At 58.7% G+C, this 27,359-nt stretch overlaps 4 protein-coding genes and 1 long non-coding RNA gene across 36 annotated transcripts in view; 1 reads left to right on the plus strand and 4 right to left on the minus strand.

Moving 5' to 3' along the window:
- FBLIM1 (filamin binding LIM protein 1) overlaps positions 1-1,457 on the minus strand; it is a 28,651-nt gene extending 27,194 nt beyond the window's left edge. For 2 of the 29 annotated variants that reach the window (XM_063702521.1, XM_063702522.1), the window contains exons 1-2: positions 1,341-1,432; positions 1,058-1,210 (exon numbers count right to left, since the gene is read on the minus strand). The gene's annotated coding sequence lies outside the window, so the exon portion shown is untranslated. Of the gene's footprint in view, positions 1-516; positions 635-680; positions 787-1,031; positions 1,211-1,340 lie in introns of those variants that run through there. The other 27 variants (XM_063702516.1, XM_055385406.2, XM_055385394.2 and 24 more) reach the window with 18 other exon arrangements.
- Positions 1,458-9,453: 7,996 nt separating this feature from the next.
- LOC134757844 (uncharacterized) lies at positions 9,454-19,320 on the plus strand. Its single transcript, XR_010132382.1, has 2 exons — positions 9,454-9,914; positions 19,149-19,320. It is a non-coding gene; the product is annotated as an uncharacterized lncRNA (long non-coding RNA).
- On the minus strand, positions 11,359-16,872 carry TMEM82 (transmembrane protein 82). Its single transcript, XM_004024721.5, has 6 exons — positions 16,677-16,872; positions 16,417-16,489; positions 16,130-16,304; positions 14,749-15,169; positions 12,288-12,475; positions 11,359-11,795 (listed from the first exon to the last, which is right to left on the minus strand). Exons 1-6 carry the CDS (start codon positions 16,762-16,764, stop codon positions 11,709-11,711), a joined length of 1,032 nt encoding a protein of 343 aa, XP_004024770.1. The 5' UTR covers positions 16,765-16,872; the 3' UTR covers positions 11,359-11,708.
- SLC25A34 (solute carrier family 25 member 34) lies at positions 17,972-24,717 on the minus strand. Of its 2 annotated transcripts, XM_055385210.2 has the most exons (6): positions 24,356-24,717; positions 22,503-22,605; positions 21,376-21,441; positions 21,125-21,277; positions 20,644-20,778; positions 17,972-20,150 (listed from the first exon to the last, which is right to left on the minus strand). In XM_055385210.2, the coding sequence occupies exons 1-6, from the start codon at positions 24,715-24,717 to the stop codon at positions 19,968-19,970; spliced, it is 1,002 nt and encodes a 333-aa protein (XP_055241185.1). In that variant the 3' UTR covers positions 17,972-19,967. The 2 variants fall into 2 exon arrangements, with proteins under 2 accessions (XP_055241185.1, XP_004024771.1); XM_004024722.5 differs by having other exon boundaries at positions 22,503-24,470.
- PLEKHM2 (pleckstrin homology and RUN domain containing M2) overlaps positions 24,703-27,359 on the minus strand; it is a 50,272-nt gene continuing 47,615 nt past the window's right edge. For 2 of the 3 annotated variants that reach the window (XM_031011832.3, XM_031011827.3), the window contains 3 exons: positions 26,945-27,124; positions 26,746-26,862; positions 24,703-25,677 (listed from right to left, as the gene is read on the minus strand). In XM_031011832.3, the coding sequence (XP_030867692.2) occupies positions 25,540-25,677; positions 26,746-26,862; positions 26,945-27,124 (435 nt within the window). In that variant the 3' untranslated portion in view covers positions 24,703-25,539. Of the gene's footprint in view, positions 25,678-26,745; positions 26,863-26,944; positions 27,125-27,359 lie in introns of those variants that run through there. The other variant, XR_004070656.3, reaches the window with a different exon arrangement.

The following is a 27,359-nucleotide window of genomic DNA, read 5'->3' on the forward strand; positions in this document are numbered from 1 at the left end:
CGGGCGCGTGAGGCCCAGAGAGGAGCAGCCCCGGGACCCGTCCCTCCCCTTGCCTGACCCTGGCTAGGAAAAGGGGCCTGGAGCGTCCCCGGGCTCCGGAAACGCGGGACCCTCCGCAGGCAGCCGAGCAGGGCGGCCGCCGGGGTCACCGCTGGGCGCCGCCGGAGCTTTAATTCGATCCATGTGCGGGACTCCGGCCTTTTGTGCGGGAGCTTCCGCCCTGCGCGCCGGGTCCCCGGCCCCCGCTCCCGGGCTGGGACTCGGCCCTCCGCCGGCCTCACTGAGCCCTCGCCCCGGACCTGCCGACTCCCCGACTCCGGGGAGAGAGACCAAGAGACTGGGACGCAAAGGGCGTGAGGACCGCACCCCCCACCCGCAGGCCCCTCCAGGGGCGCCGCGCCGGGGGTCCCGGCTGGGGACCAAGCAGGCTCCGGCCGAGCGCTGCCCGCGCTGTCACCTGTGTGCACCGGGGACAGGGACGGAGGGACGCGACCCCCACCCACCCGGCCCGCTTACCTGGGCCGCCCGCGCCCCGGCGGCTCCGATCCGACGCCCGAGCCAGCGGAGCCCGGAGCCCGGAGCCGCTGGGCCTCCCGTCCCCTCCGCCCGTCCGCCCTCCCCGCCCCCTCGGCTCCCTCCGCCCCGTCGCCCCGCCGCCCCGCCGCCCCGCGCCGCTTTACCATAAAAGGTGAGGCTCGGGGGGAGGGGGCGCGGGATTCCCGCCCCGCGGAAGCGGCCCCTACCTGCCCCCCAACCTGCCCGGCCGCGCCCCGCGCCGCCCCTTCCCCCTCCCTTTGTTCCCTGGACCACGCCTCCCCTCCCCCTTGGCACAGGCCAGGGGGTGGGAATGGGGGGGAATGGGGATGGGGGGGATGGGGGAATGGAGGGATGGGGAGTGGGGGTAGGAGAATGGGGAGTCGGGGTGGGGTTCCTTCCCTCCCCGCTGCCCACCCCCTCGCGTCCTTTAGGGACCCCGAGTGGTCCCTGCCGTCCCCCTTCCCTCGCTCTCCTGGGTTGGCAACCCCACCTACCCTGTCCGGCGGAGGTGAGCGCTTACTTTGGCTCTGGGATCCGCCAGGGTCTTGCGTCAAACCGACCAGGGTTCTGCGGCCGTTTACTAAGTGTGAGACCCGGAGCAGTCACGCCACCTCCTGAGCCTCAGTGTCTTCATCTGTAAAGAGGTAGCCACTGCCTACCTCTCCAGGTTGGCCTGAGGATAAAAGGTGACAGTCACAGCCAGAACTGTGATTAATAGCGGTTAATATATGCTGGGTTGGGGGCTTTTTCCGGGAGTGTCCCTGAGGGTGGGGGTCTCGGAGACCCCCAGTGGAGGAGGTCACCTTGTTCTGCTCTCCTGAGCGGTAAGCCCTCTGCAGGTGGGTCCCGGTGTCCCGGGGGACAGGCCGCTCCAGGAGCTCTGGAAGGCAGGGCCCGGCTGGCCCTGTGGCTGAACCCCTCCCTCCACATCCAGTGACCCTCCCCCTCCCAGCTGGAGCAGTTAGGACGGGAGCGGGAGGGGAGGCAGAGCCTGGACTCTGGGGCCCGGGATGGGGCCGGGATGGACTGCCTGGGTCCCTGGAGGCCTCAGGGACATTGTGGGGAAAGGAATCTGGGTCTGATTCAGAGGCAGACAGATTGTTCTTTTGATTAAAGCCACAGTGGCTGAGGCTGGAGGAGCGCTGGACCCAGCGCCATCTGCGAGGCGGCCAGACAGGATCTGGCCCATCCTGCAACCCCTCAGCTACAGTCACCCCTCCAGGGTGGCTCTGGGGCTGTTTCTGAGGGAGGCTGGTTTATGAAGGTCGGAGGAGGCTGCCTCCGCCCTCACCCACTGATCATCGCCCCTCCCATCCCTCTTGTCGCCCCTTTTCCCATTTGATCTTCTCAGCCAAGCTGCAGTAACAGCAGCAGTCTCAGGAGCTGCCATTGATAGGGGCTTTCTAGGTGCTAGTACCCATCCTCATCCCCATCCTAATCCCACAAGAGCCCTGGGCACCAGGGCTGATGATTCCTGTTCACGGTCAAGGACACTGAGGCCCCGAGAGGCTCAAGGCCACACTAGGGGCAAATGGCAGAGCCGAATTCAAACCAGAGCCGCTGTGTCCCTGGGCACACAGCTCTGCTAGTCTCAAGAACAGGTACCAGTGCCATCCTTTACAGAACCGGAAGCTGGGGCTTGGAGGTGCTGAGAGTTCTGTGCAGCAGGGCGAGGCTGGGACTCAAGGCTGTCTGAGTCCCTGCTCGGCTCATTCCTGGCTTGGCAGTGATATCCTGCCCCTGCCCCCCAAAACTCCAGCTTTGCAGCACCCTTTGGAGGAGACTTCCCCATACCCTCTGAACGACAGAGACCAGAAGGACTCAAAGGAGGAAGGTGCGATCTGGGGGTTTTCAGGCACTTTTGGCTGTAGAACCCCTTTGCAAGTGCTTAGTGACCCAGAAGTTTATTTAAGAGATAAAAGTGGAGCTGCCTGCCCTCACCTCCATGACAGCCCCTGAACCACCTGTTGCACCCCCAGGTGGGATAGTGAGGCAACGAAGAGTTGATTTGGGGCCTTGTTCAAGGTCACACTGACTTAGTCTAGGACCCAGGCTTCCCACATTTGCTCTGGGACAGTCCAAGGGGAATGAAGGGTCCAACTGCCTCTGCTTACCTGCCTCCAGCACCCCAGGCCACCTGTTCCACCGCCACCACTGCTCCCGGATGGAGGGGTTCGTCCTGGCCCGCAGCAGCTCGGGTGTCGATGTCACAGATCGGCAGGTGCCAAACTTCCTGCAACGGAAACCCAGGAAGTGTGCTGGACGAGAACACACGCCCTTTGTCTGCCAGCTCAGAGGCTCTGCTGCCCTCCGCCCTCCCTGCCAGGCTCACAACGGCTTTCTTCTCCCTTAGATGGCCCCAGCAGGCAAGGGGCTCAATCTTCTATTAGGATGGTGGCAGCTGAGACCCTGAGTGGCAGGGAAGGGGTGGAAGAGAGGTTTGAGGGCAAGTCTGCTTGCCGGGGTGGGGGTGGCACCTCCACAGTGGAGAGCTTTGACTGAGCAGACACTGACCAGGCACCTACTGTGTGTAATGCATGAGTCAAGGAGCCGACGGGATCAAATCAGACATGATCAGTCCTTGTCCCCACAGTCCTTACAGGGAGGTTGGGTAGAGCAAACCATAAAGCAAATTAACATAACAATAACCAATAGTAAAAGGTGCTATGAAGGAATGGACAAGGGGTCTGAGACAAAAGGGGGTGGGGTGGGTGTGGGGTGTTGGGGGAAAGCCTCTCTGAGGAGGTGAGGGTTAAGCTGAGATGGGGAGGAGCCAGTGTGAGAATAGGGACAAATATTCCCAGGGAAAGGGGGCAGAAGGGAAAACATGGGCTTTAAAGGTCAGAGGTCAGCTTGGCAGACCGCCTCGGAAGCCCCTTGGGCCTCCCAGCTCCTTCCTCCATCCTCCATCCTCCATCTTCCACCCTACCTGCTTGGAGTCAGGTCAGTCCAGTGCTTATTTCCTGGGTGCTGCTGTGTTGGGGCCCTGTGCTAGGCAGGGCGGGGAGAGGAGCAGCATAGAGAAAAGGGAGCTCCCCCATGGTGGCCGGGTCAGATGGGGACACAGATACAGCTGTGAGTAACATCAGTATCTGGGAGTGATTCCAGCTCTGCCATTTGCCAGCCTTGGGCAAATCACTTCTCTCTGGGCCTCAGTTTCCTCTTGCAACCGAGGGGTTGCCAACCCAGGTTTGTCCCTTGTGGCTTCATAGCGAGAATCTGGTGGGGTAAATGTGGGTAAAAATACCTGGTGCTCAGTAGGTGTTCACAGATGAGTTCCTTTGCTCTCCCTACTACATAAAGGATAGAAGTTTTAGTAAGAGGGACAAAGTTCTGAAGGGAAGGGAAGGATGTGACTTTCTCCTGCAAAAGAATCCAAGGAACATCCATGGCTCCTGATAGCCAGCACTGCTTCCCCTGATTCTGATAACAGCACTCAGTTTCTGTTTGGAGAACCTCTCTTCCACTCTCAGTGCCTGGTGTATACATGACCCATGTCCAGCCAATCATAGTGGCTGTTAGTTCTAAGATCAGCTCTCTGGGCTTGTTGGCTGGCAGAATACAAGCTTGACACCACTTTTGCCCCCCACTTGGACCACCGCAGAGGACAGCAGAGCAAAGAGATAGAGAAAGAAAGATAACTGATTTCATCAGCTGCTGGATCCAGCCATGCCTGCAATCCTACTACCAGACATCCAGAGTCAATGCATTTTTTTCTTTTTATTTTTTATTCTTTTGAGACAGTCTTGCTCTGTCGCCCAGACTGGAGTACAACTATGGGCTCCCTTACTTTTTCTTTTTTCTTTTCTTTCTTTCTTTCTTTTTTTTTTTTTTTTTTTTTTGGATACGGAGTTTTGCTCTGTCACCCAGGCTGGAGTACAGTGGCATGATCTCGGCTCACTGCAACCTCTGCCTCCCAGGTTCATGCCATTCTCCTGCCTCAGCCTCCCCAGCAGCTGGGACTACAGGCGCCTGCCACCATGCCCGGCTAATTTTTTGTATTTTTTTTTAGTAGAGACGGGGTTTCACTGTGTTAGCCAGGATGGTCTTGATCTCCTGACCTCGTGATCCGCCTGCTTTGGCCTCCCAAAGTGCTGGGATTACAGGCGTGAGCCACCGTGCCCGGTCCTTACTTTCTTAAACCAGTTAAAATTGTATTTCTGCAGTTATTTGTTGTGCTTTTTCTCCTTGTTCTAAATAAATAGTCAGTCATGAGGCTGGGTGTAGTGGCTCACGCCTATCTATAATCACAGCACTTTGGGGGGCCGAGGCGGGCGGATCATTTGAGTTCAGGAGTTTGAGACCAGCCTGGCCAACATGGCAAAACCCTGTCTCTACTAAAAATACAAAAATTAGCCGGGCGTGGTGGCAGGTGCCTGTAATTCCAGGTACTCAGGAGGCTAAGGCAGGAGAATTGCTTGAACCTGGGAGGCAGAGGTTGCAGTGAGCTGAGGTTGCAGTGAGCTGAGATCGCACCACTGCACTCCAGCCTGGGTGACAAGAGCAAAACTCTGTCTCAAAAAAAAAAAAATTAGCTCTGCGTGGTGGCAGGCGCCTGTAATCCCAGCTACTCGGGAGGCTGAGGCAAGAGAATTGCTTGAACCCGGAAGGCGGAGGTTGCAGTGAGCCAAGATCGTGCCACTACACTCCAGCCTAGACAACAGAGCAAGACTCCGCCAAAAAAGAAAAAAGGAAAAAAAGCCAAGTGGGAATCGACCAGGCCACAGCTAGAGCCACATGGTGTCCCCTCTCAGGCTCCAATCCTGTGTCCCACTGCCTCACCCAGGCAGAGCCCAGCTTCCCAAGACCTGGCTGTGACAATATTGTCTCCGCGTTAATCCCACTCTGGTTTAGGGGCCTGAACTGGCTCTGACCAGGCGTGCTGGTTCCCACCGCCAGACCGTCCACTCAACAAATCAGCACAGGCTCCAGGGTGAGGGGGTGAGAAGTGTGGGAGAGGCCAAGGAGGGGCCTGAGGTTCAGCCGACTGAGGGGGCCCCTCCTCGCCCTAGGCCTTGCCAGTCAGGGCCCTTCTGCCCCTTATTTGGTAGGGTCCTTCAGCTAGCCCCAAATCCTCACTGATCCCAGCCCCCTCCTTGAGCCCCCATCCCATTGGGACCCTCTACTCCCAGCAGCATCTATCCCAACATCTGCCCTTGCTGATCCATCTCCGCACCCTCAAGCCCTGAGCCTCCTCCTTACTAAAGCACAATGTGGCCTGGAACCTGCCATTGCCCCGTGGGTCTTGCCCTCTTCTCTCTTAGCCAAAGGTGGGCTTATTGTGAAGTTAATAAAACTTATGCTCATGGCCTCACTTCCATGGCCCCTGTGAAGGCTGGGAGTTGCTGGGAGTTACAGAGTGTTCTAGACAAGGACAGAAGCTGGTTTCACTCAGGAAGCATGTCCATGAAGAACGCCTAGCAAACTGTCCAGGGAGACATCAGAAGAAGGACCCAGATCTCCAAGTCTCCAGTCATTTGTTGTGCTTTTTCTCCTTGTTCTAAATAGTCACTTTTGGCCAGGCACAGTGGCTCAGGCCTGTAATCCCAGCACTTTGGGAAGCTGAGGCAGGCAGATCACCTGACGTCAGGAGTTCGAGGCCAGCCTGGCCAACATGGTGAAACCCCGTCTCTACTAAAAATACAAAAATTATCCGATCGTGGTGGTGTGTGCCTGTAATCCCAGGTACTCAGTAGGCTGAGGCAGGATAATCGCTTGAACTCAGGAGGCGGAGGTTGCAGTGAGCTGAGATCATGCCATTGCACTCCAGCCTGGGTGACACAGTGAGACTCTGTTCTCCCCCCCACCCAAAAAAATAGTCACTTTCATACCAATTCTGTATTATTTTTCCTAAAGGGAGTCCTTAAAATTGGATCTGCCTTGCTCTTTTTATTTTTTATTATTTTATTTTTTGAGACGGAGTGTTGCTCTGTCGCCCAGGCTGGAGTGCAGTGGCGCCATCTCAGCTCACTGCAAGCTCCGCCTCCTGGGTTCACGCCATTCTCCTGCCTCAGCCTCCCGAGTAGCTGGGACTACAGGCACCCACCACCACGCCCAGCTAATTTTTTTATTTTTTATTTTTTTGAGACGGAGTCTTGCTCTGTCGCCCAGGCTGGAGTGCAGTGGCGTGATCTCGGTTCACTGCAAGCTCCACCTCCCGGGTTCACGCCATTCTCCTGCCTCAGCCTCCTTAGTAGCTGGGACTACAGGTGCCCACCACCACGCCCAGCTAATTTTTTGTATTTTTAGTAGAGACGGGGTTTCACCGTGTTAGCCAGGATGGTCTTGAACTCCTGACCTCGTGATCCACCTGCCTGGGCCTCCCAAAGTGTAATTTTTTAAATTATTTGTAGAGACGAGGTCTCACTATGTTGCCCAGACTGGCCTCGAACTCCTGGGCTGACGAAATCCTCCTGTCTCGGCCTCCCAAAGTGTTGGGATTACAGGCGTGAGCCACTACACCTGGCCCATATGCCTCACCTTCATTCTTTACAATCCCCTCTTCTCACAGTAGCCAGAACACCTCACTAAAGCAGCATCTAACGCCCTTCTGTGCACAGCCCTCTGTGGCTCCCCGCTGCTCTCCGGGACAATGCCAAGCCCCTCACCCTGGCCCTGTGTGATCCCGCCCCAACCCACCCCCGAGACAGCATCTGCCACCACTGCACCCCTCACCCCTCTGCTGCAGCGGCGCTGACCCCTCCTCAGTCTCTCAGTCCACTCCAGAGCCTTGAAACCCACCTGGGCTTCAATACCACCCCCTCAGCCTGGGAACGCCTGTCTTCTCACCTGGGTTATTCCAAATGCTTCCAAACTATTCTGAAAACAGCCACGAGAGGACTCCTCTCAAGGTGTACGTCAGCTTCCGTCATGTCCTTGTGCAAAACCCTCCGCTGGCTCCCCTCAGGGCAATGCAGTCCATAGCCTCGCCCAGGGCTCCAGGCCCAGCCGCTCCACCCTCTCTACCACCTTCCTTTTTTTTTTTTTTTGAGACAGAGTCTGGCTCTGTCACCCAGGCTGGAGTGCAGTGGTGCGATCTGGGCTCACTGCAACCTCCGCCTCCCGTATTCAAGCAATTCTCTGCCTCAGCCTCCTGGGTTCAAGCACTTCTCTGCCTCAGCCTCCAGAGTAGCTGGGATTACGGGCACTCGCCACCACGCCTGGCTCATTTTTGTATCTTTAGTAGAGACGGGGTTTCCCCATCTTGGCCAGGCTGGTCTTGAATTCCTGACCTCGTGATCCACCCACCTTATCCTCCCAAAGTGCTGGGATTACAGGCGTGTGCCACTGTGCCCTGCTCTACCACCTTCCTAAATGCCCTGGCCTGTTCCTGCCGCACGGCCCTTGTTGAGCCGTCTTCTTGGCCTGGGAAGTTCTTCCCTCTGCTGTTTGCTTGGTTGCCCCCTCACTCTGTTCAGGTGTCTGCTCCAATGCCCCCTCCTCACAGGAGCCCTCCGTGGACGGCAGCTTCTGAGACGCCCCCAGGATCCCCACCTCCTGGCCTCCATGCCCTCCCCTCGGGTGGGTGGGACCTGGGGACCTCTCCTCAATGATAGACTGTGGCCAAAACAATAGGATGTCACTTTCAGCATTGAGTCACGAAGCGTGGGCCCACTTGTCCTCCACCCCTCTCCCTGGTGGGCTCTGAGGAAAGCCAACGGCCGCATTGTAGGGGTGCCTTGCAGGAGCCCGATGTGGCAAGGAAGAAGGGAGGCCCTGGGCCTTACGACGACACCACAGCCTCGCTGACACCTTGGCAGCAGCCCTGAGACACAGGACTCGGCTCAGCAGCACCCAGATCCCTGACCCACAGAAAGAGCAAGACGATCAATGTCTGTTGTTTTAAACTCTTCAAGTTTGGGGGGTAATTTGTGATGCAGCTGTAGATAACAAATACACCTTCTCTCACTTCTGCCCCCGTCACTCTGTCCCCTGACCCGGCTTTACTTTTCTTTGTTTCTCTGTTAGTTTGTTTTGAGACAGAGTCTCACTCTGTTGCCGGGGCTGGAGTGCAGTGGGACAATCTCGACTCACTACAACCTCTGCCTCCCAGGTTCAAGCGATTCTCCTGCCTCAGCCTCCTGAGTAGCTGGGATTACAGGCATGCACCACCACGCCCGGCTAATTTTGTATTTTTCGTAGAGATGGGGTTTCTCCATGTTGGTCAAGCTGGTCTCAAACTCCTGACCTCAGGTGATCTGCCCACCTCGGCCTCCCAAAGTGCTGGGATTACAGGCATGAGCCACCGCGCCCAGCCTCCGGCTTTACTTTTCTTTGCAGCATTTTGTGGAAGGGAACCTCCCTTACTCCTCTCAGCGTCCCCAGTGCCAGCCTGATGCCTGGCTCCACGCAGGTATTTAGTGATGACACTGAATGAGTGAATGGGTGAAGAAATGCAAGTCCTCAGAAAGAAAATGCCAGAGCTCAGAAAAGCCAGAAGTAGGGGGCTCAGGATGGGGAGGCCAGCTTACCCCAATCCCAGCTGCCCCAGGGGTCACTACCCACGTTACACAGGGCCTGGGGACACTGGTCCCCCACTTCTTCAGCACAATGTTGCCCTGACCCTAGAACCTTGGTCCTGGTGGTCAGGCCCCAGGAGTCAGGCTCTTAGGGTCCCCTTGGGGAACTGGTCCCAGCCTCATGCTTTGCCCAGAGCATACAATTTGGATTGTCCTATGCCTGCTGGACTTCAGGCCTATTTTTCTCCATTTGGTGTGGAGATTTGCTAAATGCCTCATTTAGAGTGAGCTCATTTTATGCCCTTGTCAGTCTTTTCATGAAAATATTTCGATAAGAAAAGAATGCTATTCCAGCCCACGTGTCCTGATTTTTGTTTGGAAAACAATCCCTGTGCCCATAAAAAGGAAAGGACTGCTGAGTCCAGTCCCCTCCTGGCCCTGTCCCTAATGGGGCCCAGGCTGTGCCAGGGATCCAGAGGCTGAAGCACATTCCAGCAAAAACACTGGCCCCTGCTTGGAACCCAGAGCCCAGTCTGGGTCCGGCAAGGGGCTGGCCCTGTGCCCACCTAACTGAGCCATTTCCTCCCAGACTGGGACACATTTCCTGCCCGGAGGGAACAGAGCACATTCCCAGGCGGGGTGGACTGGGTCCTGCATTGGGGGAGGGGATTCCATAGGCATTTTCCCAACCCCAGTGACCATGCCCTGGGATGAGAGGCCTGTCCTGGTGGTAGGGCTAGGAGCACGGTTCAAAGGGTGCTGCTGGAGCTGTCCAAGGGGTGGCCATTCTTGGGGGAATAAGCAGAAACCACCCGGCCCCGCCTTGGGTGCAGCCTGCTCTGTATCCCAGGTGTGCTGAGCGTAGAGCGAGAAGGATCCTTGGGTCACCCCTGCCTGCTCCCAAGCAGCAGTCTTCGGGTGAGTGTGGTGCCTTTGTCGAGAGGCAGGGACCCATCAGAGCCTGGAATCCTCAAGGTGCCCTCTCCAGGCCTCCCCTCCTCCCTAATGCCTTCCTAGCCACCCCCATGCCTCTCAAACCCCCTCCAGAAAGACCACTGACCGGGAGGCTCCTTTGCCCCTTGGGGCTTCCGCTAGGAAAGGGCCCTGAATTGCAGCCCTGGATCCCCATGGAACCAAAGGGCCCTGGGGGCTGGAGCTGGGCTCCTTTGCACCGAGGTGGCTGGAACCACATTCCAGAGCCTGTCGGTAATGGACGTGCCATATTTCTCATCTCTGTTAGTTTCCCTGGACCCAGCTTTTCAACAAGAAGAGGGTAGCAGGGAGCATTCAAAGCACTTGAGCTGTGGGGGCCAGGCCACCTGGATTCAAATCCTAGCTTTGCTACTTAATGCCTGTGCGGCCTTGAGCAAGTCACTTAACTTCTCTGAGCCTCAGTTTCTGACTCTGTAAAAAGGGATAACAGTGCCTGCCTCTTGGGGCTGATGTCAAAATGAAATGAAACGGTGAAAGTACCCAGCACATGGCAGGCACCCAGCATGCAGTGGTAATTCTTCTGCCAGGTTCAGAGAGGGGCAGTGGCTTGTCTAAGGTCACACAGAGAGTAGGCAGAGGAGCTGGTACCCAACCCTTTGGCCTTCCTGAGCTGGGCCCTGAATGGGCTGAGATGGGAAGGATGCTCATAGCCTTCAAGAAGTCAGGGTTAGGGCTGGGGACCACAGAGCACCCAGCAGAGGCCTGGTCAGCATTGTGTGTCCTTCAGCTGTTTCCCAGCCTGGGATGGGATAGGACATGGCCACTATCCACCCAAGACTGCAGGTGGGTGCCAGACCAAGTGTCCATCCCCCCCGTCCCCTCACCTCATCAGCCACCTCGGTACTACGGTACTACATGCCCCCCCACCACTCTACCCAGTTCTTTACCCAGAATGGTTTTGCTCAGTCTGCAAGGAGCCACGTCCCCCAGGGGACCCAGCCCAGGCCAGCCTGAGGCACATATCCCAGGACCTGCCAGAAGAGCTGTGTGGCCTCAGAAAAGCCTCTTTCCCGCTCTCTGTGTTTGTGATTATTCTTTGTTGTTGTTGTTTTGTTTCCGAGACAGAGTCTCACTCTGTCACCCAGGCTGGAGTGCAGTGGCACGAATCTCAGCTCACTGCAACCTCCACCTCCCAGGTTCAAGCAGTTCTCCTGCCTTAGCCTCCTCAGTAGCTAGGATTATAGGCATGAGCCACCATGCCCAGCTAATTTTTGTATTTTTAGTAGAGACAGAGTTTCGCCATCTTGGCCAGGCTGGTCTTGAACTCCTGACCTTAGGTGATCTGCCCACCTTAGCCTCCGAACGTATTGGGATTACAGGCGTGAGCCACCACGCCTGGCCTCTGTTTGTTCGTGATTCTAAGCACAGGTTGAGAAAGTCATCGTCTTTATTGTTCATGGAGAAGGGAAGGGAGACCAGTAAAGGGGGAGCCCTCCTGAGGATGCACCCCCACCCCTGCCCAGGAAGGCAGGTCTGAGAGGCTGCATCATTGCCCACCCCAAGAAAAAGAGGGTTCAACCAGGGGTCCCCAGGTGTCCCCTCTCCAGAGGCTCCCATCCCCAAATCCTGCCTTCCCTTCTCGGGGCTCCCAGGGCCTGTGCTGAGCTCTGGGCAGGAGGCCAGCTCTGCCACTCTGCCTCCAGGCATCGCCCTGGGGTCAAGGCCTCGGAGATCAGGCTGGTGGGCTTGAGACAGACTCCAGATCCTCCCTGAGGCAGGTCAAGAGGGGGCCGAACTCTGGGACTGGGGTGCCGAGGGCAGGGGCTGGCTTGGTGTTGACACCGGAGGCCTCTGGGATGGAAAATCCTGAGGAAAAGCGTTGAGAATGACACCACTCATTCACCCATCCCCCTGCGGGCCTCGGGCCTCCAGTGACCCGGGCACTTCATCCCCCTTGGGCCTCTGGGTTGTTGCTGGAGAGGGCTGTGGACAGGGTGGGGGGTGCTAGTGACCTGGAGGACAGCCCTGGCCTGGTGAAAGAGGGTGGGAGAGGTGATTCCAGCTCCCTCTGCCCCTGACCCCAAGGGAAGTCACCCTGGCTCTGTCTTTTTTTTTTTTTTGGAGATGGAGTCTCACTCTTTTGCCCAGACTGGAGTGCAGTGGCAAGATCTTGGCTCACTGCAACCTCTACCTCCTGGGTTCAAGTGATTCTCAGGTCTCAGCCTCCTGAGTATTTGGGATTACAGGTGTGAGTGACCGTGCCCAGCTGGCTCTTCTTAAACTTGAGCCTCTTGAGGCTCCTGGGCTGTTTGAAGCAGGGTTCATTGTCTGGGGGACACATGGGATGGGGGTGCCCACCTGTATCTGGCAGAGGTCAAGCAGGGTGCGGACGCCCACAAGACACCAGAGCTCGCCCAATAGGGAGATGAGGATGCCCAGCAGGTCCAGCCAGCGACCCACAGTCAGCAGCAGCACGAAGAGGCCGCCCATGCGTACCAGCACCGTCTGCACCTGGCTCTGCAGGCCGGGGTGCTGCCGCTGCTCCTCTGTGGGATGTGGGTGCCTGTCACCGTCCAACCCCACACCCCGGACTGGACCTCCCTGCTCCCTGACCCACCCTCCACAGGATGAGCCTTCCCCTCCCGTGCAGCCCTCCTCCCATCACATCCTCCTGGTCCCCACCCCTGCTCCGAGTATCTGCAGGGCACCAGGTGCTCTGCCTCCAGGACTCACTGCCCAGCCCACAAGCCTCCAACTGGTCCAGGCCAGAGCCCCACAGCCTCGCAGCCTCGCAGTGGCAGGAGTCGGTCTGACTCCTTTCTTTTCCACACACCCGCCTCTAGTCCCTCAGTTAGCCCTGGCAACTCCTTCTGCTAAGCACATTCCCAGCTGAACACCTCTCGCCACCCCCATGGACCCACCTGTGCCCAACCACCTTCCTCTTTCCAAGAAGCCTCCTTGCCAGGCTCCCGGCTTCTGTTCTTTTTTTTTTTTTTTTTGAGACAGTCTTACTCTGTTGCCCAGGCTGGAGTGCAGTGGCACGATCTCGGCTCACCACCACCACACCTGGCTAATTTTTTGTATTTTTAGTAGAGACGGGGTTTCACTATGTTGGCCAGGCTGGTTTTGAACTCCTGACCTCAAGCGATTTGCCTGCCTCAGCCTCCGAAAGTGCTGGGTTTACAGGCATGAGCCAGCATGCTTGGCCCCGTTTTTTTGTCTGTTTGTTTGTTTTTTGAGACAGAGTCCAGCTACTTGGGAGGCTGAGGCAGGAGAATCGATTGAACCCAGGAGTTGGAGGTTGCAGTGAGCCGAGATCACTCTAGCCTGGGCGACAGAGCAAGACCCCATCTCAAAACAAAACAAAATAACAACAAAAAAAACCCCTGCAGTAGGCCAGGCGCAGTGGCTCACGCCTGTAATCCCAGCACTTCGGGAAGCTGAGGCAGGTGGATTGCTTGAGCCCAAGAGTTCAAGACTAGCCTGGACAACATGGCAAGACCCCTTCTATTTTTTTTTGTTTGTTTGTTTGAAATGGAGTTTCGCCCCTGTTGCCCAGACTGGAGTGCAATGGTGCGATCTTGGCTCACTGCAACCTCCGCCTCCCGGGTTCAAGCAATTCTCCTGCCTCCCAAGTAGCTGGGATTACAGGCACCTGCCACCATACCTGGCTAATTTTTATATTTGTAGTAGAGACGGGGGTTTCACCACATTGGCCAAGCTGGTCTCAAACTCCTGACCTCAGGTGATCCACCTGCCTTAGCCTCCCAAAGTGCTGGGATTACAGGCGTGAGCCACTAGGCCCAGCCAAGACCTCCTTCTCTCTTTCTCTCTCTCTCTTTCTCTCTTTCTCTCTCTCTCTCTCTTTCTCTCTTTCTTTCTTTCCAGAATCGCTCTCTGTCACCCAGGCTGGAGTGCAGTGGTTCGATCCTGGCTCACTGCAACCTCTACCTCCTGGGTTCAAGCGATTCTTGTGCCTCAGCCTCCTGAGTAGCTGGATTACAGGCACGGACCACCACACTGGGCTAATTTTGTATTTTTAGTACAGGCAGGGTTTCACCATGTTGGTTAGGCTGGTCTTGAGCTCCTGACCTCAAGTGATTTGCCTGTCTCAGCCTCTCAAAGTGCAGGGATTATAGGCATGAGCCACTGTGCCCAGCTGACCCCTTCTCTACAAAAAATAAAATTAGCCTGGCATAGTGGTGTGTGCCTGTAATCCCCACAACTTGGGAGGCTGAGGTGGGAGAATCACTTGAGCCCAGAAGGTCAAGGCTGCAGTGAGCCATGATCGTGCCACTGCACTCTAGCCTGGGCCACCAAGCAATACCCTGTCTCAAAAAACAGAAAAGCAAAACAAAACAAAAACATAAACAAACTTGGACAGCAGCCTCTCATCAGACTTCCCCGCCTGGCTGTTGAGGGCCCTCCAACAGGCCCCTTCGAACCTGGCCAGCCTCACCCCTTCCCTGTGCCCTTGGGGTGACAGCCACACTGGACTCCTGTGGCTTGTTTGGCGCGGCCATGCCCTCTCTCCCCTCTGGGCATTGGCACATGCGGTTCTCTCTGTCCAAGATTCCCTTCCCTGCCTCGCTTCTCTTAGGGATCTCCTGCTCATCCTTCAAAGCCCAATCTAAAGACTACCCCCTCAGGGTGCCCACTACATGCTGCTTCTCTGCACTGCCCCCGCCACACAGCCTCTGTCCTGACCAGGCTCTCTGGGATGGCAAGAGTGAGGGCTGATGGCTGTCGGCCTCCCCGGAGCCTGACCCAGACAGAGGGATATGCGTGGATTGAATGGAGCGGGCCCCGCAGCGCTCACCCTGCATGTAGATGACCAGCAGCGTGTAGCAGATGGTGAGCGGTGTCCAGAACCGCATGGCCTCCGAGGTGGTCAGGAAGTCCTGGTTGATGAGGGCCACCGCTGCCAGGTCACCCACGGCAAAGGCTATGGCCAGGGCACGGCCCAGCAGCTGGGGGAGGCCGTGTGCATGGGCCAGCAGGCCCAGGCACACCCCACAGTAGCGCTGGCTGCTGTGCAGCTCGTAGAGGCGGCAGACGTGGCGGTGGAGGCGCCGGGCACCCAGGCCCAGCAGCGTGGCCAGCCCGAGGCTCAGCAGCAGGTTCAGCGTGTGGTGAGGGGCGCCCTCCTGCAGGAAGCTCAGGCCACAGGTCAGCCCGCAGCCCAGCGAGTACTGGCACAGCAGGTAGAGCTGCAGCCTCTCGGCGGCGCCCTGGGAGCCCTGTGGGGAGTGCAGAAGAGGGGCCGAGATGTGGGGGCTGCCTCACCACAGGTGCTGCCCACCGCAGGAAGCCGGAGCCTGAAGGGACCTTGGGGATGGTTCCCGAAGGGGCCACATCGGCTTCAGATGAAGCCCTAGGGGATCATCTCTCACCTTAATTTCAATCATATGGGTTTTGTTTTTTTTTTTTTAGACAGAGTCTTGCTCTGTCACCCAGGCTGGAGTACAGTGGCTCGATCTCCGCTCACTGCAACCTCCGCCTCCTGGGTTCAAGCAATTCTCCTGCCTCAGCCTCCCAAGAAGCTGGGATTACAGGCATCCGCCACCATGCCCAGCTAATTTTTTTGTTTGTTTGTTTTTGTTTTTAGAGATGGGGTTTCTCCATGTTGGCCAGGCTGGTCTCGAAATCCTAACCTCAGGTGATCCGCCTGCCTCGGCCTCCCAAAGTGCTGGGATTACAGGCGTGAGCCACCGCGCCCGGCCTTCAATCACGTCTTAGTACTTGGGGCCCATCTGTTAGCTGAAGGGTGGTGGTTCAGAGTCTCAGAGACCTGGGTCCAAAGCCTGACTCTATCTGTTGACCATAGACAAGCCACATACTCTCTGAGCCTTAGTTTCCCCATCTGTGAAATGGGGAATCAGAGCAAACCTTTACCCCTGTGGCTGTGAGGATTACGTGATGCACACGGTGCACTCGGCGCAGGGCCTGGCATTTGGGGGGCCGGATCTACAGAAACTGTTGCTCTTGTCTTCTTGGGACTGGGACTGTGTCCACTGTGAGTGTGGCCGCTTCAGCAACCAAACCCAAGGGCGCAACCTGCAGCCTCTGTTCTCAGTCTTATGGAAAATACGGCGAAGAGGCTGGGATGCTGGACCTGGGCCCCGCTGCCCACATTCCGGGGGTGAGTCCAGGCCCTGGGCTGGGGAGTGATCCACCCACTGCCTTCCCGGAGGCCTCACCTTGCCCAGGGACAGCAGCGTGGACACGGCCCGGAGGGAGAACTCGAGCACCACGAGGGCAGCCACCCGGGACCCCACGACCGTCAGAAACAGGGCCAGCCCTGCCAGGTGCACCGTTTCCAGGGAGGCCCACTGGGCCCGAAGCCGCTCCTTTTCGGGCCGCCGCTGCGGGTCACTGTGGGGACAGAATGGGTGTGGGCAGGGGTGCAGAACTGCCACCTTCGACCCCTGGTGGGGGTCCCCGTGCCCCCAGCCACATTCCCTGGGGGGATGAGGTGAGCACTCACTTGGCACAGCCCACGAAGAAGTAAACTTTCAGGAGGCTGTTCAGGACCAAGACTCCAAGGGCCCCGATCAGGCCTGAGAGGGCGGGAGGGAGGAAGGGAGGCAGCGTGCAGGGGTGTTAGGAGGGCAGGCTTCGTTGTTAGGGTCAGAGGGGGCGGCCAAGGGGCAGGGGTGTCGGGAGACCAGGTGGGTGGGGTCCACCCTGCACTGCAAAGAGCTGGAAGGGGGCGGGGCTAAGGCAGGAATGGGGCGAGGTGCTCACCTTGCAGGAGGGAGTCGAGGAGGCTAGAGCCCCTCTCGAGGGAGGGGAGGCCGGGGAGCCAGGAGGGGAGGGATGGAAGAGAGAACATGGCAGCCCTGGAAGGAGCCCCAGCCTCCGGCCAGGTCTGCGCAAGGACAGACCAACGTCACTGGGCAAAGGTGTCAGTGGAGGGAAGGAGAGAGGCTGGGAGGGGGCAAAGGTGTCAGTGGAGGGAAGGAGAGAGGCTGGGAGGGGTCAAAGGCCCAGGGGAGGGGAGGGGAGGAGAGCCAGGGGTGTTAACCCTTCGAGACCCAGAAGGGCAAGGTCCCAGCTCCAGGCACACGGGGTGCCTGGAGCCAGCTGCTGCCCGGGCTCCCGATTTGGGCAGTGTGGGGTGAAGGGACAGGTGTCTCTGGGCTGGTCTCTGGTCTCTGTCCCTGCTAAAGTCTGGCATCCACTTTACTTGAAATCTTCCTTGAGGGAGGACAGGCGCAGCGGCTTACACCTGTAATCCCAGCACTTTGGGAGGCCAAGGTGGGCAGATCACAAGGTCAGGAGTTCGAGACCAGCCTGACCAATATGGTAAAACCCTGTCTCTACTAAAAATACAAAAAATTAGCCGGGCGTGGTGGCAGGCACCTGTAATCCCAGCTACTCGGGAGGCTGAGGCAGGAGAATGGCTTGAACCCAGGAGGCAGAGGTTGCAGTGAGCTGAGATCACACCATTGCACTCCAGCCTGGGCAACAGAGCAAGACTCTGTCTCAAAAAAAAAAAAAAAAAAAAAAGAGCAATCTTCCTTGAGGGCTTGAACCACCCAATGCCCCCTCGAAGTCCCAGGCTCCATCTGTCCTGCCCCGCCTTAGGTGTGGGTCCTGTCCTCTTGCAGCCTGAAGTGTGGGCTCTGACCCTTCAGCCCAGGGTCTGAGAGTAGGGACTCTATCCCCCCATAGCCAGAGATCAGCTGTGCCCTCTCAGCCTGAGGTCTGGGGCTCTCTTCCCCCACAGCCAGGAGGTCAGCTCTGCCTGCTTTTTGTAAGGTCTGGTTCCAGCTTCCCAAAGCCTCCGGCTCTGACTCGGTGTGGAATCTCCTGCAGCCCGAGCCTGCCTGAGCCTTCTCCTCCCACAGGCCGGGGCCGCCCTTCCTGATGCTCCTCCCTGGGTCCACTAGGTGGCAGGCCTCACCTGGGTCCAGCAGGGCGGAGCTGAACAGGTGGACCACGGCTCCCACCCTGCTTTCACAAACAGAAAGGGCAGAGGGAGCAGAAGGTGGGGGTCAGGGATGGCGGAGACTGAGATTCACCACAGAGGAGGGTCGTTGAAGTAAACAAAATATAAAACTTTATTGGTTTGGAGTGTGCAGTAGCAGGTGTTCCTGGGAGCGGCCCTTACAGACTTGGGGTGTGGCTGGGAGGGCAGGTGGGGCTGCTTGGCAGCAGTCCTGCCCCTGCCAGGGAGTTGGCATCCATCTCTGCAGTGTGAAGGTCGGTGCGGCGTTGAGAGCACACCCATGGGGAGTGGTGCTCAGTCTAGAGAAAGGCCCAGGGTCTGCTGCTGGCCCTGCCACATCGCTTCCCTTTCCCGGGCCTCAGTCCTGGGAACAATGGGCACCTGGACTGAACAATGGGCACCCAGAGCTTCTTTCAGGCTTGTCAGGATATGTGCAAATGCCCACAGGGCGGGCAGCTGGGAGGCCCTCCGTGAGAGCCCTTAGATGATGTTGGCTGAGGCCAGGCACGGTGGCTCACGCCTGTAATCCCAGCTCTTTGGGAGGCCGAGGCGGGCGGCAAGGTCAGGCATTCAAGACCAGCCTGGCCAACACAGTGAAAGCCTGTCTCTACTAAAAATACAAAATTAGCTGGGCATGGTGGCGCACACCTATAGTCCCAGCAACTCGGGAGGCTGAGGCAGGAGAATCACTTGAACCTGGGAGGTGGAGGTTGTGGTGAGCCAAGACTGCACCACCGCACTCCAGCCTGGGCAACAAAGCGAGACTCCATCTCAAAAAAAAAAAAAGATGATGTTGGCTGAACTGTGGCCCCTGCAGAAGTGCATGTTGAAGTCCTACCCCCTAGTAGCTCAGGATGTGACTGTATATGGAGACAGGCTCTTGACAGAGATAATTAAGTTAAAATTGGGCCAAGTGAGGTGGCTCATGCCTGTAATCCCAGCACTTTGGGAGGCCAAGGCCAGTGGATCACTTGAGGTCAGGAGTTTGAGACCAGTCTGGCCAACATGGCAAAACCCCATCTCTACTAAAGATACAAAAATTGGCCGGGTGTGGTGGCACACGCCTGTAATCCCAGCTACTCAGGAGGCTGGGGCAGGAGAATCGCTTGAACCTAGGAGGCCAAGGTTGCAGTGAACCGAGATCGTGCCACTGCACTCCAGCTTGGGTGGCAGAGCGAGACTTCGTCTCAAAAAAAAAAAAAAAAAAAATTAAAGTGGGGTCGTGAGGGTGGGCCCTAAGCCAACATGATTTGTGTCCTTATAAGAGGAGGAGATCAGGACCCAGACGCACATCGAGGGACCACCATGTGCAGACACAGAGAGAAGGCAGCATCTGCAAGCCATGGACAGAGGCCTCAGAAGAAACCAGCCCACTGACACCTTTGTCTCCAGCATCCAGCCTCCAGAACTGTGAGAAAATACATTTCTATTGTCTAAGTCGCCCAGTCTGTGGTTCTTTGCTACAGCTTCTCCAGCAAATAAGGCAGGTGACGACGCCACAGCCTCCTGGTGCACCCCAGCCTTTGCCATGGCACAGTGACCCTTATGGGCAGTCCGGGCCCATGGGCCTGTCACAGTCACACACTTGTCAAGTGCATAGGTCTAGGGTGAGCAGGGCTAAGCTCCAGTCCTGGCTCTGCCACTTCAAAATTGTGTGGCTGTGGTCAAAGCCCACCACCACTCTAGGCCTTGGCTTTCTAATGGTAAAAGAAGTAAAAGTGCCTGCCTCGTGCTGCTGTCTGAGGCCTAAGTGAGCCGATGTATGTAAGTTACTGGGCCTATGCCGTGTGCACACCCGCAGCAGTTGCTATAACTGAGCAAGGCTCTGGGATGTGGTGACCCAGTACGCAGTACCGAGAAGGAAGAGAACTGTCTGGAAGACAGAATGGGTGGTAACTTGAAGTGGATGCTCTGGCTCTGGGTGGGCCAAGGGGCTGGATGGACCAGAGCTGTCCACACTCTCCCGGGGCTTCTGGCAGGGCCTGGGCCCATGGCCCGCCCTGGGACAGCCAGTTGTCCTGGAGCAGGCCCTCACTTCCGGCCAAGTGCCGGCCGTGTCAGGACGTGGGGGTGAGGGCCGTCGTCTAGGTGCCCTGGTGCTGGGCCCGCCCAGCCAGTTTCCGAAGCTCGTCCCAGAAGAGCATGCTGAGGATGGTGTGGGGGCCCAGGCGCAGGTAGGCGGGGCCCAGGCCCTTGTAGAGTGCCAGGGGGCCCTCCTGCTGCCAGATCTTCACCATGCAGTCGGTGAGGCCCCCATAGAGCTGGCCCTGGGGAAAGACATGGGGTGAGTGTTACTACAGGGGCCATGAGGCCCTGGCTGGCACCACATCTTGGCACATGGGTCAATTTCACCCCCACACACCCTATGGACAGCACCTTTGTATTGGACACACCTGTGGGGCTGCGGTGCCATGGGAAGGCTGTGGGATCAGGCCTGAATTCCAGTTCTGGCTCCTCCCCTTACCAGCTGGGGGAACTCATGCAAGTCAGTTGATCTGTCTGAGCCTCAGTTTCCTCATCAGGAAGATGAATGTGATTATAAGGATGGAATAAAATCCAGATGTGAAAGTGCTTAGCCGTGCCTGGGACCCGGGGGCTCAGCAAACAAGCCCAGTTAATGTGTTTGCATACCTGGCCTGTATCTGCGTGTCTCTGGCTGTGCATGTGTGAGTGTGAGTGTGTGAGAGTGTGTGTGTGTGTGTGTGTGTTGGGGGGTGCTCCCAGCTCCCCACGGTCTCCCCTAGACCCGCCCCTGCTCACCCTGCCAGCTCTGTCCACCGGCTGATTGTATAGCCGCGTGCTGACCACATCGAAGGGAGTCATGACGACAACCACGGCTATGCTGCTGATCATGCCCCCAGCCAGGGCCACCAGCCAGCTGTCCTCAGGGAGCCACTGTGGGGATGGCATAGGTGCTGATCCCTGCAACAGCCCTCTACCCACCCACGTCGTGCCCTCCCGGCTTCCTACCACACAGGGGCTAAAAGGGCTACAGAAAGGGGAGCAGATGTGGCCCCTCCAGCCATCCCCCAGCCCTGCCACCCTGAGCTCCTTCTCAGCTTTGGGGTTCACTGCTGACCCCCCACTCCTGCTGGTACCAAGGGCCGGAGTCACGACTCTGAGGGCAGAGGCAGGGCCCCATCTGTTGCCACCCCCTGGTCTTCCCCGTGTGGAAGGAGGCAGGTGGCCCCCCTCAGTCCCGTGTGTCTCTGTGGATAGGCACAGGTGTCCAGCTCCTCACCTGTTGCTTCTGTACCCAGGCCTTGGCAGAGGCAAAGGTGGCCAGCTGGGCAGCTGAGCCCACCATGACTCGGGGCACAGCCCCACCAACGCCCTGCCACAGCCCCAACAGCCCTTGCTGCCGCCAGATGGTCTCCAAGGCACCCAGGACAGTCTGTGGGGAGAGGGCACGGGGTCACTGGCTACCCCTGCCTAGGCTGGGAGCATGCCCAATCCATGCCCCCAGGGAGCTCTGAGAGTGGCAGGCCTCACCTGGTGATTGTGCTGGTGTCCCACGGCCATTGCGGCCACTGTCTGGGCTTGCAGCTGCGTTTTGATCTATGGGAGCAGAGAGGACACGGGTGTGGGGATGGAGCCTGGGAGAGCCAGGATGAGCTGTGTGTGTTGAGGGCGCCCTGCCCCCGTGCCCCTGAAACTCACAGCTCCATGGTCCCGAGCCTGAAGCTTAGCGGTCAAGTGAAATAGGGTTGATGTGCAGCTCTGGGGTTGGCCTGGGTTTTGCGTCTCAGTGTGACTTGGAGCAAGTTACTTAACCTTTTCTGGGCCTCAATTCTGTCACGGTTGGAAAGCTGTTCTGAGGATTAAGTGAGACAATGACTCTCCAGCACCAGCCAAGGACAAGGCGAGCCTTTGCTCAAGGGGAGCTTTTTTTTTCTTTCTTTCTTTTCTTTTTTTTTTTTGAGGCAGAGTCTTGCTGTGTTGCCCAGGCTGAAGTGCAGTGCCATGATCTCGGCTCACTGCAACCTCTGCCAACTGGGCTCAAGCGATTCTCCTGGCTCAGCCTCCCCGGTAGCTGGGATTACAGGCATGCATCACCACGCCCAGCTAATTTTTGTACTTTTTAGTAGAGACAGGGTTTCACCATGTTGACCATGCTGGTCTCAAACTCCTGACTTCAGGTGATCTGCCCGCCTCGGCCTCCCAAAGTGCTGGGATTACAGGCGTGAGCCACTGCACCCAGCCAAGGGTAGCTTTCTTCAAAACATTTTTTAATTTTTTATTTGTTTTGGGTGGCCCTGAGGCGCCCCTGCAGAGTGCACACGAGGAGGAGGCCCTCAAGGGTAGCTTTTATTCTTATCGTACACGAGGCCACGCGGGAAGAGAAGTAACCAAGCCAGGATTTGAGCCAGCACATCTGACACCCTCTGCCCCCTCCCCTGGCTCAGGACCAGTGGGGCAGGGACCCCAGGGGAGCATGGATCAGAGCAAGGCCCTGGGCCAAGGGGCAGATTCCAGGCCTGGGCTAGGATGTTCCAGGGAGCAGCCCTACCCCAGCTGCCCCACCCCACCCAGGTCCACTGAGCCCCGCCTTTGGAGGCTGCAGGGCCCCTGCGGGAGCTGGGTCATGAGATGGTGGAGGATGGAGACAAGCCACTCACCAGGTAAGCAGGGCTCCCCACGAAGGCTCCCAGTGCCCCCGCCACGGCTCCCGCAACCACGGTGCCACCTGGTTGCTGCGTGAGGCCAGCCTGGCACGCCAGGCTGTAGCAGTAGAAACGAATGCCGTTCATGAGGCCTTGGTACAGAAGGCCGGCAGCCAGCCCCTTCTGCAGGCCCCACAGCCCGTCTGCTCGGGCCACAGCAGCGACAGAGGCTATGAAGCCACGGTAGGGCCGTGGGTAGGTGCCCCGGGCCTGCAGCTCCCCCTGCAGCTGCAGCCGCGTCTTCACCACCTCCAGGGGGTTGGTGAAGACACAGGCCAGACAGCAGGCAGAAGCACCCAGCACCAGGTCCACTGCTGGGGGCACCGTCTCCATGGCCTCCGGGCCAGTGGCCTTCTGTGCCCGGGTCAGGGGCACAGCACAGGCCCTGTGGTGGTGGCGTTTAGGCTGTCTGTAACCTCACAGGGCTACGGGGCTGGGGTTTGCAGGGGCCCGAGGCCATGTCTAGAGGGTAAGGGTCCTGGTCTGACAGGCCTGTGGCTGCCTGGTGTCCCTGGTCTATCTCAGCAGTCCACCTGCTCTGCTCAGCTGTTCCAGCGATCTGCCGGAGCCTGGAATGCGCCTCCGCCAGCTGCAACCAATCCCAGCTGCCTCTGTGCCCACACCTGCCAGCCGAGGGCGGGCCTGGACCCTGGGATCTGGGGGAAAGGTCACTTGGGACTGGAGGGAGAGCGTGGATAGGGAGAAGGTGCCAACCAGCCCAGGCACCTCCTCCTGGCCTCCCTCTGGCCCTGGGCAAAGGGCTGGCACCCCTGCCTTGCCTCTGGCTTAGCCTGTCCAGCTTTGGCAGAGCCCTAGGCAGGGGGCAAGTGACTGGGAGGTCCCTGGCATGGGGTACACGGCCAACTCCGCCCCTGCCCCACCCTGCCCCGATGTGCCCCTGGTGACTGACTTCCCCTTTCCAGGACTCAGTCTTCAGTCTGGCTCCCACCGTCTATAGGCCCATGCTCAGCAGGGTCAGAAGCAGAGAAGGGCTCTGGAGCCCTGGGGAGCTGATTGGAATCCCAGGTATGGCTCTTATGTGTGACCCCTGGGCAAGTCACTTCCTCTCAGAGCTTCAGTTTCTCTCATTTGTAAAATGGAGATACTGACATCCACTCCAGAAGGTTCTGTGGAGGACTGGCGATGAGAAGAGTGTGCCTAGGTCAGTGCTGCACCCAATAAAGGCACCCGCATCGCCTGCTCACCCCCACCCCCACTGCCTCTGGCTCCTATGCCCCCCTCACTGCTCCCAGGACTTCAGGGCGCCTGGGTGAGTAGGACTTGAGGAGTGACCTTGGCTGGTAAGGACTTGCTGCCAGGCCTGCCCTCCTGCTGGGGGAGCTCCTCCTGCTCCCCCAGCAGGAGGAGGTTCTGCAGGAGGTTCTGCTGCTCCCTGCAGGAATGGCCAGGCAGCCAGTGGGACACAGAGTAGCCCTGGGATGCCCTTTGTACCCGCTGAGAAGAGAACGCCACCTGGGCCAGCTGTCAGGTGTGTCTGCTCAGGCTGGGGCCGGTACCAACATGCCCACCTTGGCCTCTGCCCCCAGACAGCTCTCTCCTGCCAGGCCACCCTCAGTCACCCAAGGCCCAGCCCAAACTAGAGGCAGAACCACCCGAGTTGGAGTCCCACACCCACCTCCCAGGGCCCACCCCTTCCCTCCCAGGCCCTTGAGGCAGCAATGCTGAGTGGCTTGAAGGCCTCAGGCTCCCGGCCTGGCAGGGTTGTCACCCTCTGGCCAGCCCTGGAGGGGACGGCGCAGCAAGAGGCAGCGAGGACAGCTTGGATTCTCCTGGGTTTGGGCACTCACCCCCGGGGCTGTGGAGGCAGGAGCGCCCTGCCCCGGGGTGGGCTGCAGATGGTGGGCGGCAGTGCAGACGTGCCCTGGGGCTTGAGCTGGTGGCTGCTCCTCCCCTGGCTGCTGCAGCAAACAGGAACAGGACGGAGGGCAAAGGTCAGGCCGAGAAACTCCCAGGGCCTGAGGGTCTGCAGACAGTGAGTCCACCGGGCAGCTGTGGCTGATCTGGTTCTGCATGTCCCGTGTGTCCCTTGGGTCAGGCACAGGGCAGATGATGGAGGAAGGTTTGCAGAAAAGGGCCCAAGGGATTTAGAGAGCTCCCTTCCCCTACCCTGCTCAAAAAGGGCCAGCGGCAAGCCTTGGCAATATAACATGTCTATTTTATTTAAAAAAACAAAACCCAAACCACCTGACCCCTTCCCCAGGAGGCTCTTGACGAAACTCTAGGGAAGGGCCTGGCTCCAGCCAAGCAGGGGACAGTCAGAAGATGTCAACATGGATGCCAGGCTGGTGGGCTCCGCCCTTCTCCAAGCCCCCCATCCACCCCCTTTGCTCCTCGGTGCTACAGGCACTGCCGGGTTGAGGGGAGAGGCAGGGCAGGACTGTGGGCATGCAGAACCTCCTGGCAGCCAGGGAGGGCTGCCCGCCCCCCTGCATCTGGCGAGGCAGGCAGCTGTGTGCGCAGTGATGGAGCTAGGAGGAGGAAGCATGCGCAGACACCCCGTGTTCCCGCTTCCCCACGTGGCCAGGAGAGTGTTCAAACACGAACAAGGATGGCTGGGCACTCAGGGCCCCAGCCCCCAACCCAGGAGAGGAAGAGGGGGGTCCCGCCCTCCTAGTTCTTTTGTTCGTGCTTAGATGGATGGTGTTCTCAGTGCCACTCGGCAGAGATTCTGCAGACTGAGGCGGAGGCCCGGGAGGAGGGCGTGCATCCGCAGAGCCCACGGGGCTCGGACCCTCTGCCCCCAGCGACCTCCATTCGCTACCTGTCGGGCAGGATGCCCAGGGGTGCTGGGCACCTGATCTGGATCCCTGGAGTGGAGGGACCCTGTCTTAAGCCACACTCGGTGGTTCTGCCGCCCAGGGCAGGGGTGGGCTGTAGGCTCCCGACAGCATGACAACAGCCGTGTGACAGTGTGCCTGCCGGCTGGCGTGCCTTCCTTTCCTGCCCACCAGGGACGCCAACCAGCTCTGCCTCAGCACCAGGGGTCTCGGGAGGCTCGGCCACGGCAGAGACTGTCGCTCCGCTGCCAGGCGCTGTGGATGAGGCTCAAGGCATCCTCGAATTTCTTCTTGTTGGAGGCTTCCTGGATCGCCGTGTGGGGGAGGTCCACCTGTGTTGGGGCGTGCAGAGAACAGATGAGGGCCACTGAGAGCCACAGGAGTCTTCAGGGCTTGTGGGCACCAGGCCTGCCTCTGCCTTGGCCACGGAGCCCCTGTCAGGCCCTCCCCATCTCTCCCTGGGAACAGCTTCCACGCTGCTAGTTTCTCCTGCTCTTCCAGGGGCTTGAGCTGAGGATGGGGTGGTGCCCCCCGAGTTCCCTCTTTCCTGGGAAGGCCCCAGCTCTCAGGATGGCCCAGCGAGGCAGGCGCTGCACTCTGTTTGGCTCTGCAGGGAGGTGTCTGTCCTGAGCTGTTCTCTGCCTCTAGCTAGTCCAGGCTTCCACGGGGCTAGAGCGTAGCATGTGCTCAAAACCCACTTGTGCAGGGCTCTCATGAGCACGCTCCCACACTGGCACTCAGCCTGGAGGGCAAGGAAGAGGGTACTGCCAATATTGTGTCCCCCCATCTGAGCACAGCTGGAGGTTCACCACAATTCGTGCTGTTTGATTGGAACTGAGGTCAGGAATTAAGCTTCTTGGGTTCTGGTTTCAGCTTTGGCCTCAGACTCACTGGGAGTCAGGGTTTTGTCCCTTTGATTGTAAGTTTTTGTGCCTGTCAGGTGTGTCTGCTCAGTCTGGGGCCAGCACCAACATGCCCACCTTGGCCTCTGCCCCCAGACAGCTCTCTCCTGCCAGGCCACCCTCAATCACCCAAGGCCCAGTCCAAACCAGAGGCAGAACCACCGGGGCTGGAGTCCCACACCCACCTCCCAGGGCCCACCCCTTCCCTCCCAGGCCCTTGAGGCAGCAATGCTGAGTGGCTTGAGGGCCTCGGGCTCCCAGCCTGGCAGGCTTGTGTGCAGCAAGAGACAGCAAGGACAGTGAAGACTCTCCTGGGTTTGTTTTAAGAGCAGCAGGCACTCACCCCCGGGGCTGAGGCAGGAGCGCCCTGGTACATGGCTGTGCCCAGGACCCTAGAGGCAGGGCCAGGTCCTGGGAGCAGCAGGGGTTCCTCTCCCCGGGGAGTGGCTCCCACTCCACAGGGTCCCTGGCTAATGGGTTTCCTGGGCAGCTGGGTACCTGATAGATGGTTTTCCACCCAGAGTTCAGTGCAGACAGCAATCGGTCCAGTTCAGAAGTGCAGCTCAGGTAGATGACCCAGGGCGGGAGGAGCTGCTGGCTGTCCTGGGAGAACTCCTAGGGAGAGCCAGGCCCCCGGGTGAGCAGCCAGAGCTTTCCTTCTGCAGGCCCTGCAGCCCCGCCCCCACTCCCAGCTCACCAAGACGCAGTACTCCTTGCCCGGCTCGGTGGAGACGGCGCTGATGTCGCCCAGCTTGGCTGTGCCCAAAGAGCGGAAGAAGCTGGTCTGGCAATCCTCATGGCACGTAAAGAGGCGGTCATCCGTGAGGACCAGGCAGCAGGGGATGCAGGGGCTGGGAGCTACGCCCTGGGGGATGACCTGGCAGCGGGGCAGGGGAGAGGCAGGCTGGGGCCTCCAGGGCTGGTCTGCACCAGAACTCCACACTCCAGGGGACCAGCCAGCCCTTTTGCTCTCCCTCCAGGGATCTCCCTCCAGGGATCGGGAGCAGAGGCGGGGATGGGGGTGATGCCTCTGAGCTCCAGGGTCCATTCCTGGGCTGCCCCCTGGAGGTCCGTCTTGGCCCTCAGGTTGCTCTGTGACTATGGGTTTAGGG

Source organism: Gorilla gorilla, chromosome 1 (assembly GCF_029281585.2).
Source record: "Gorilla gorilla gorilla isolate KB3781 chromosome 1, NHGRI_mGorGor1-v2.1_pri, whole genome shotgun sequence".
Classification (NCBI taxonomy): Eukaryota; Metazoa; Chordata; class Mammalia; order Primates; family Hominidae; genus Gorilla; species Gorilla gorilla.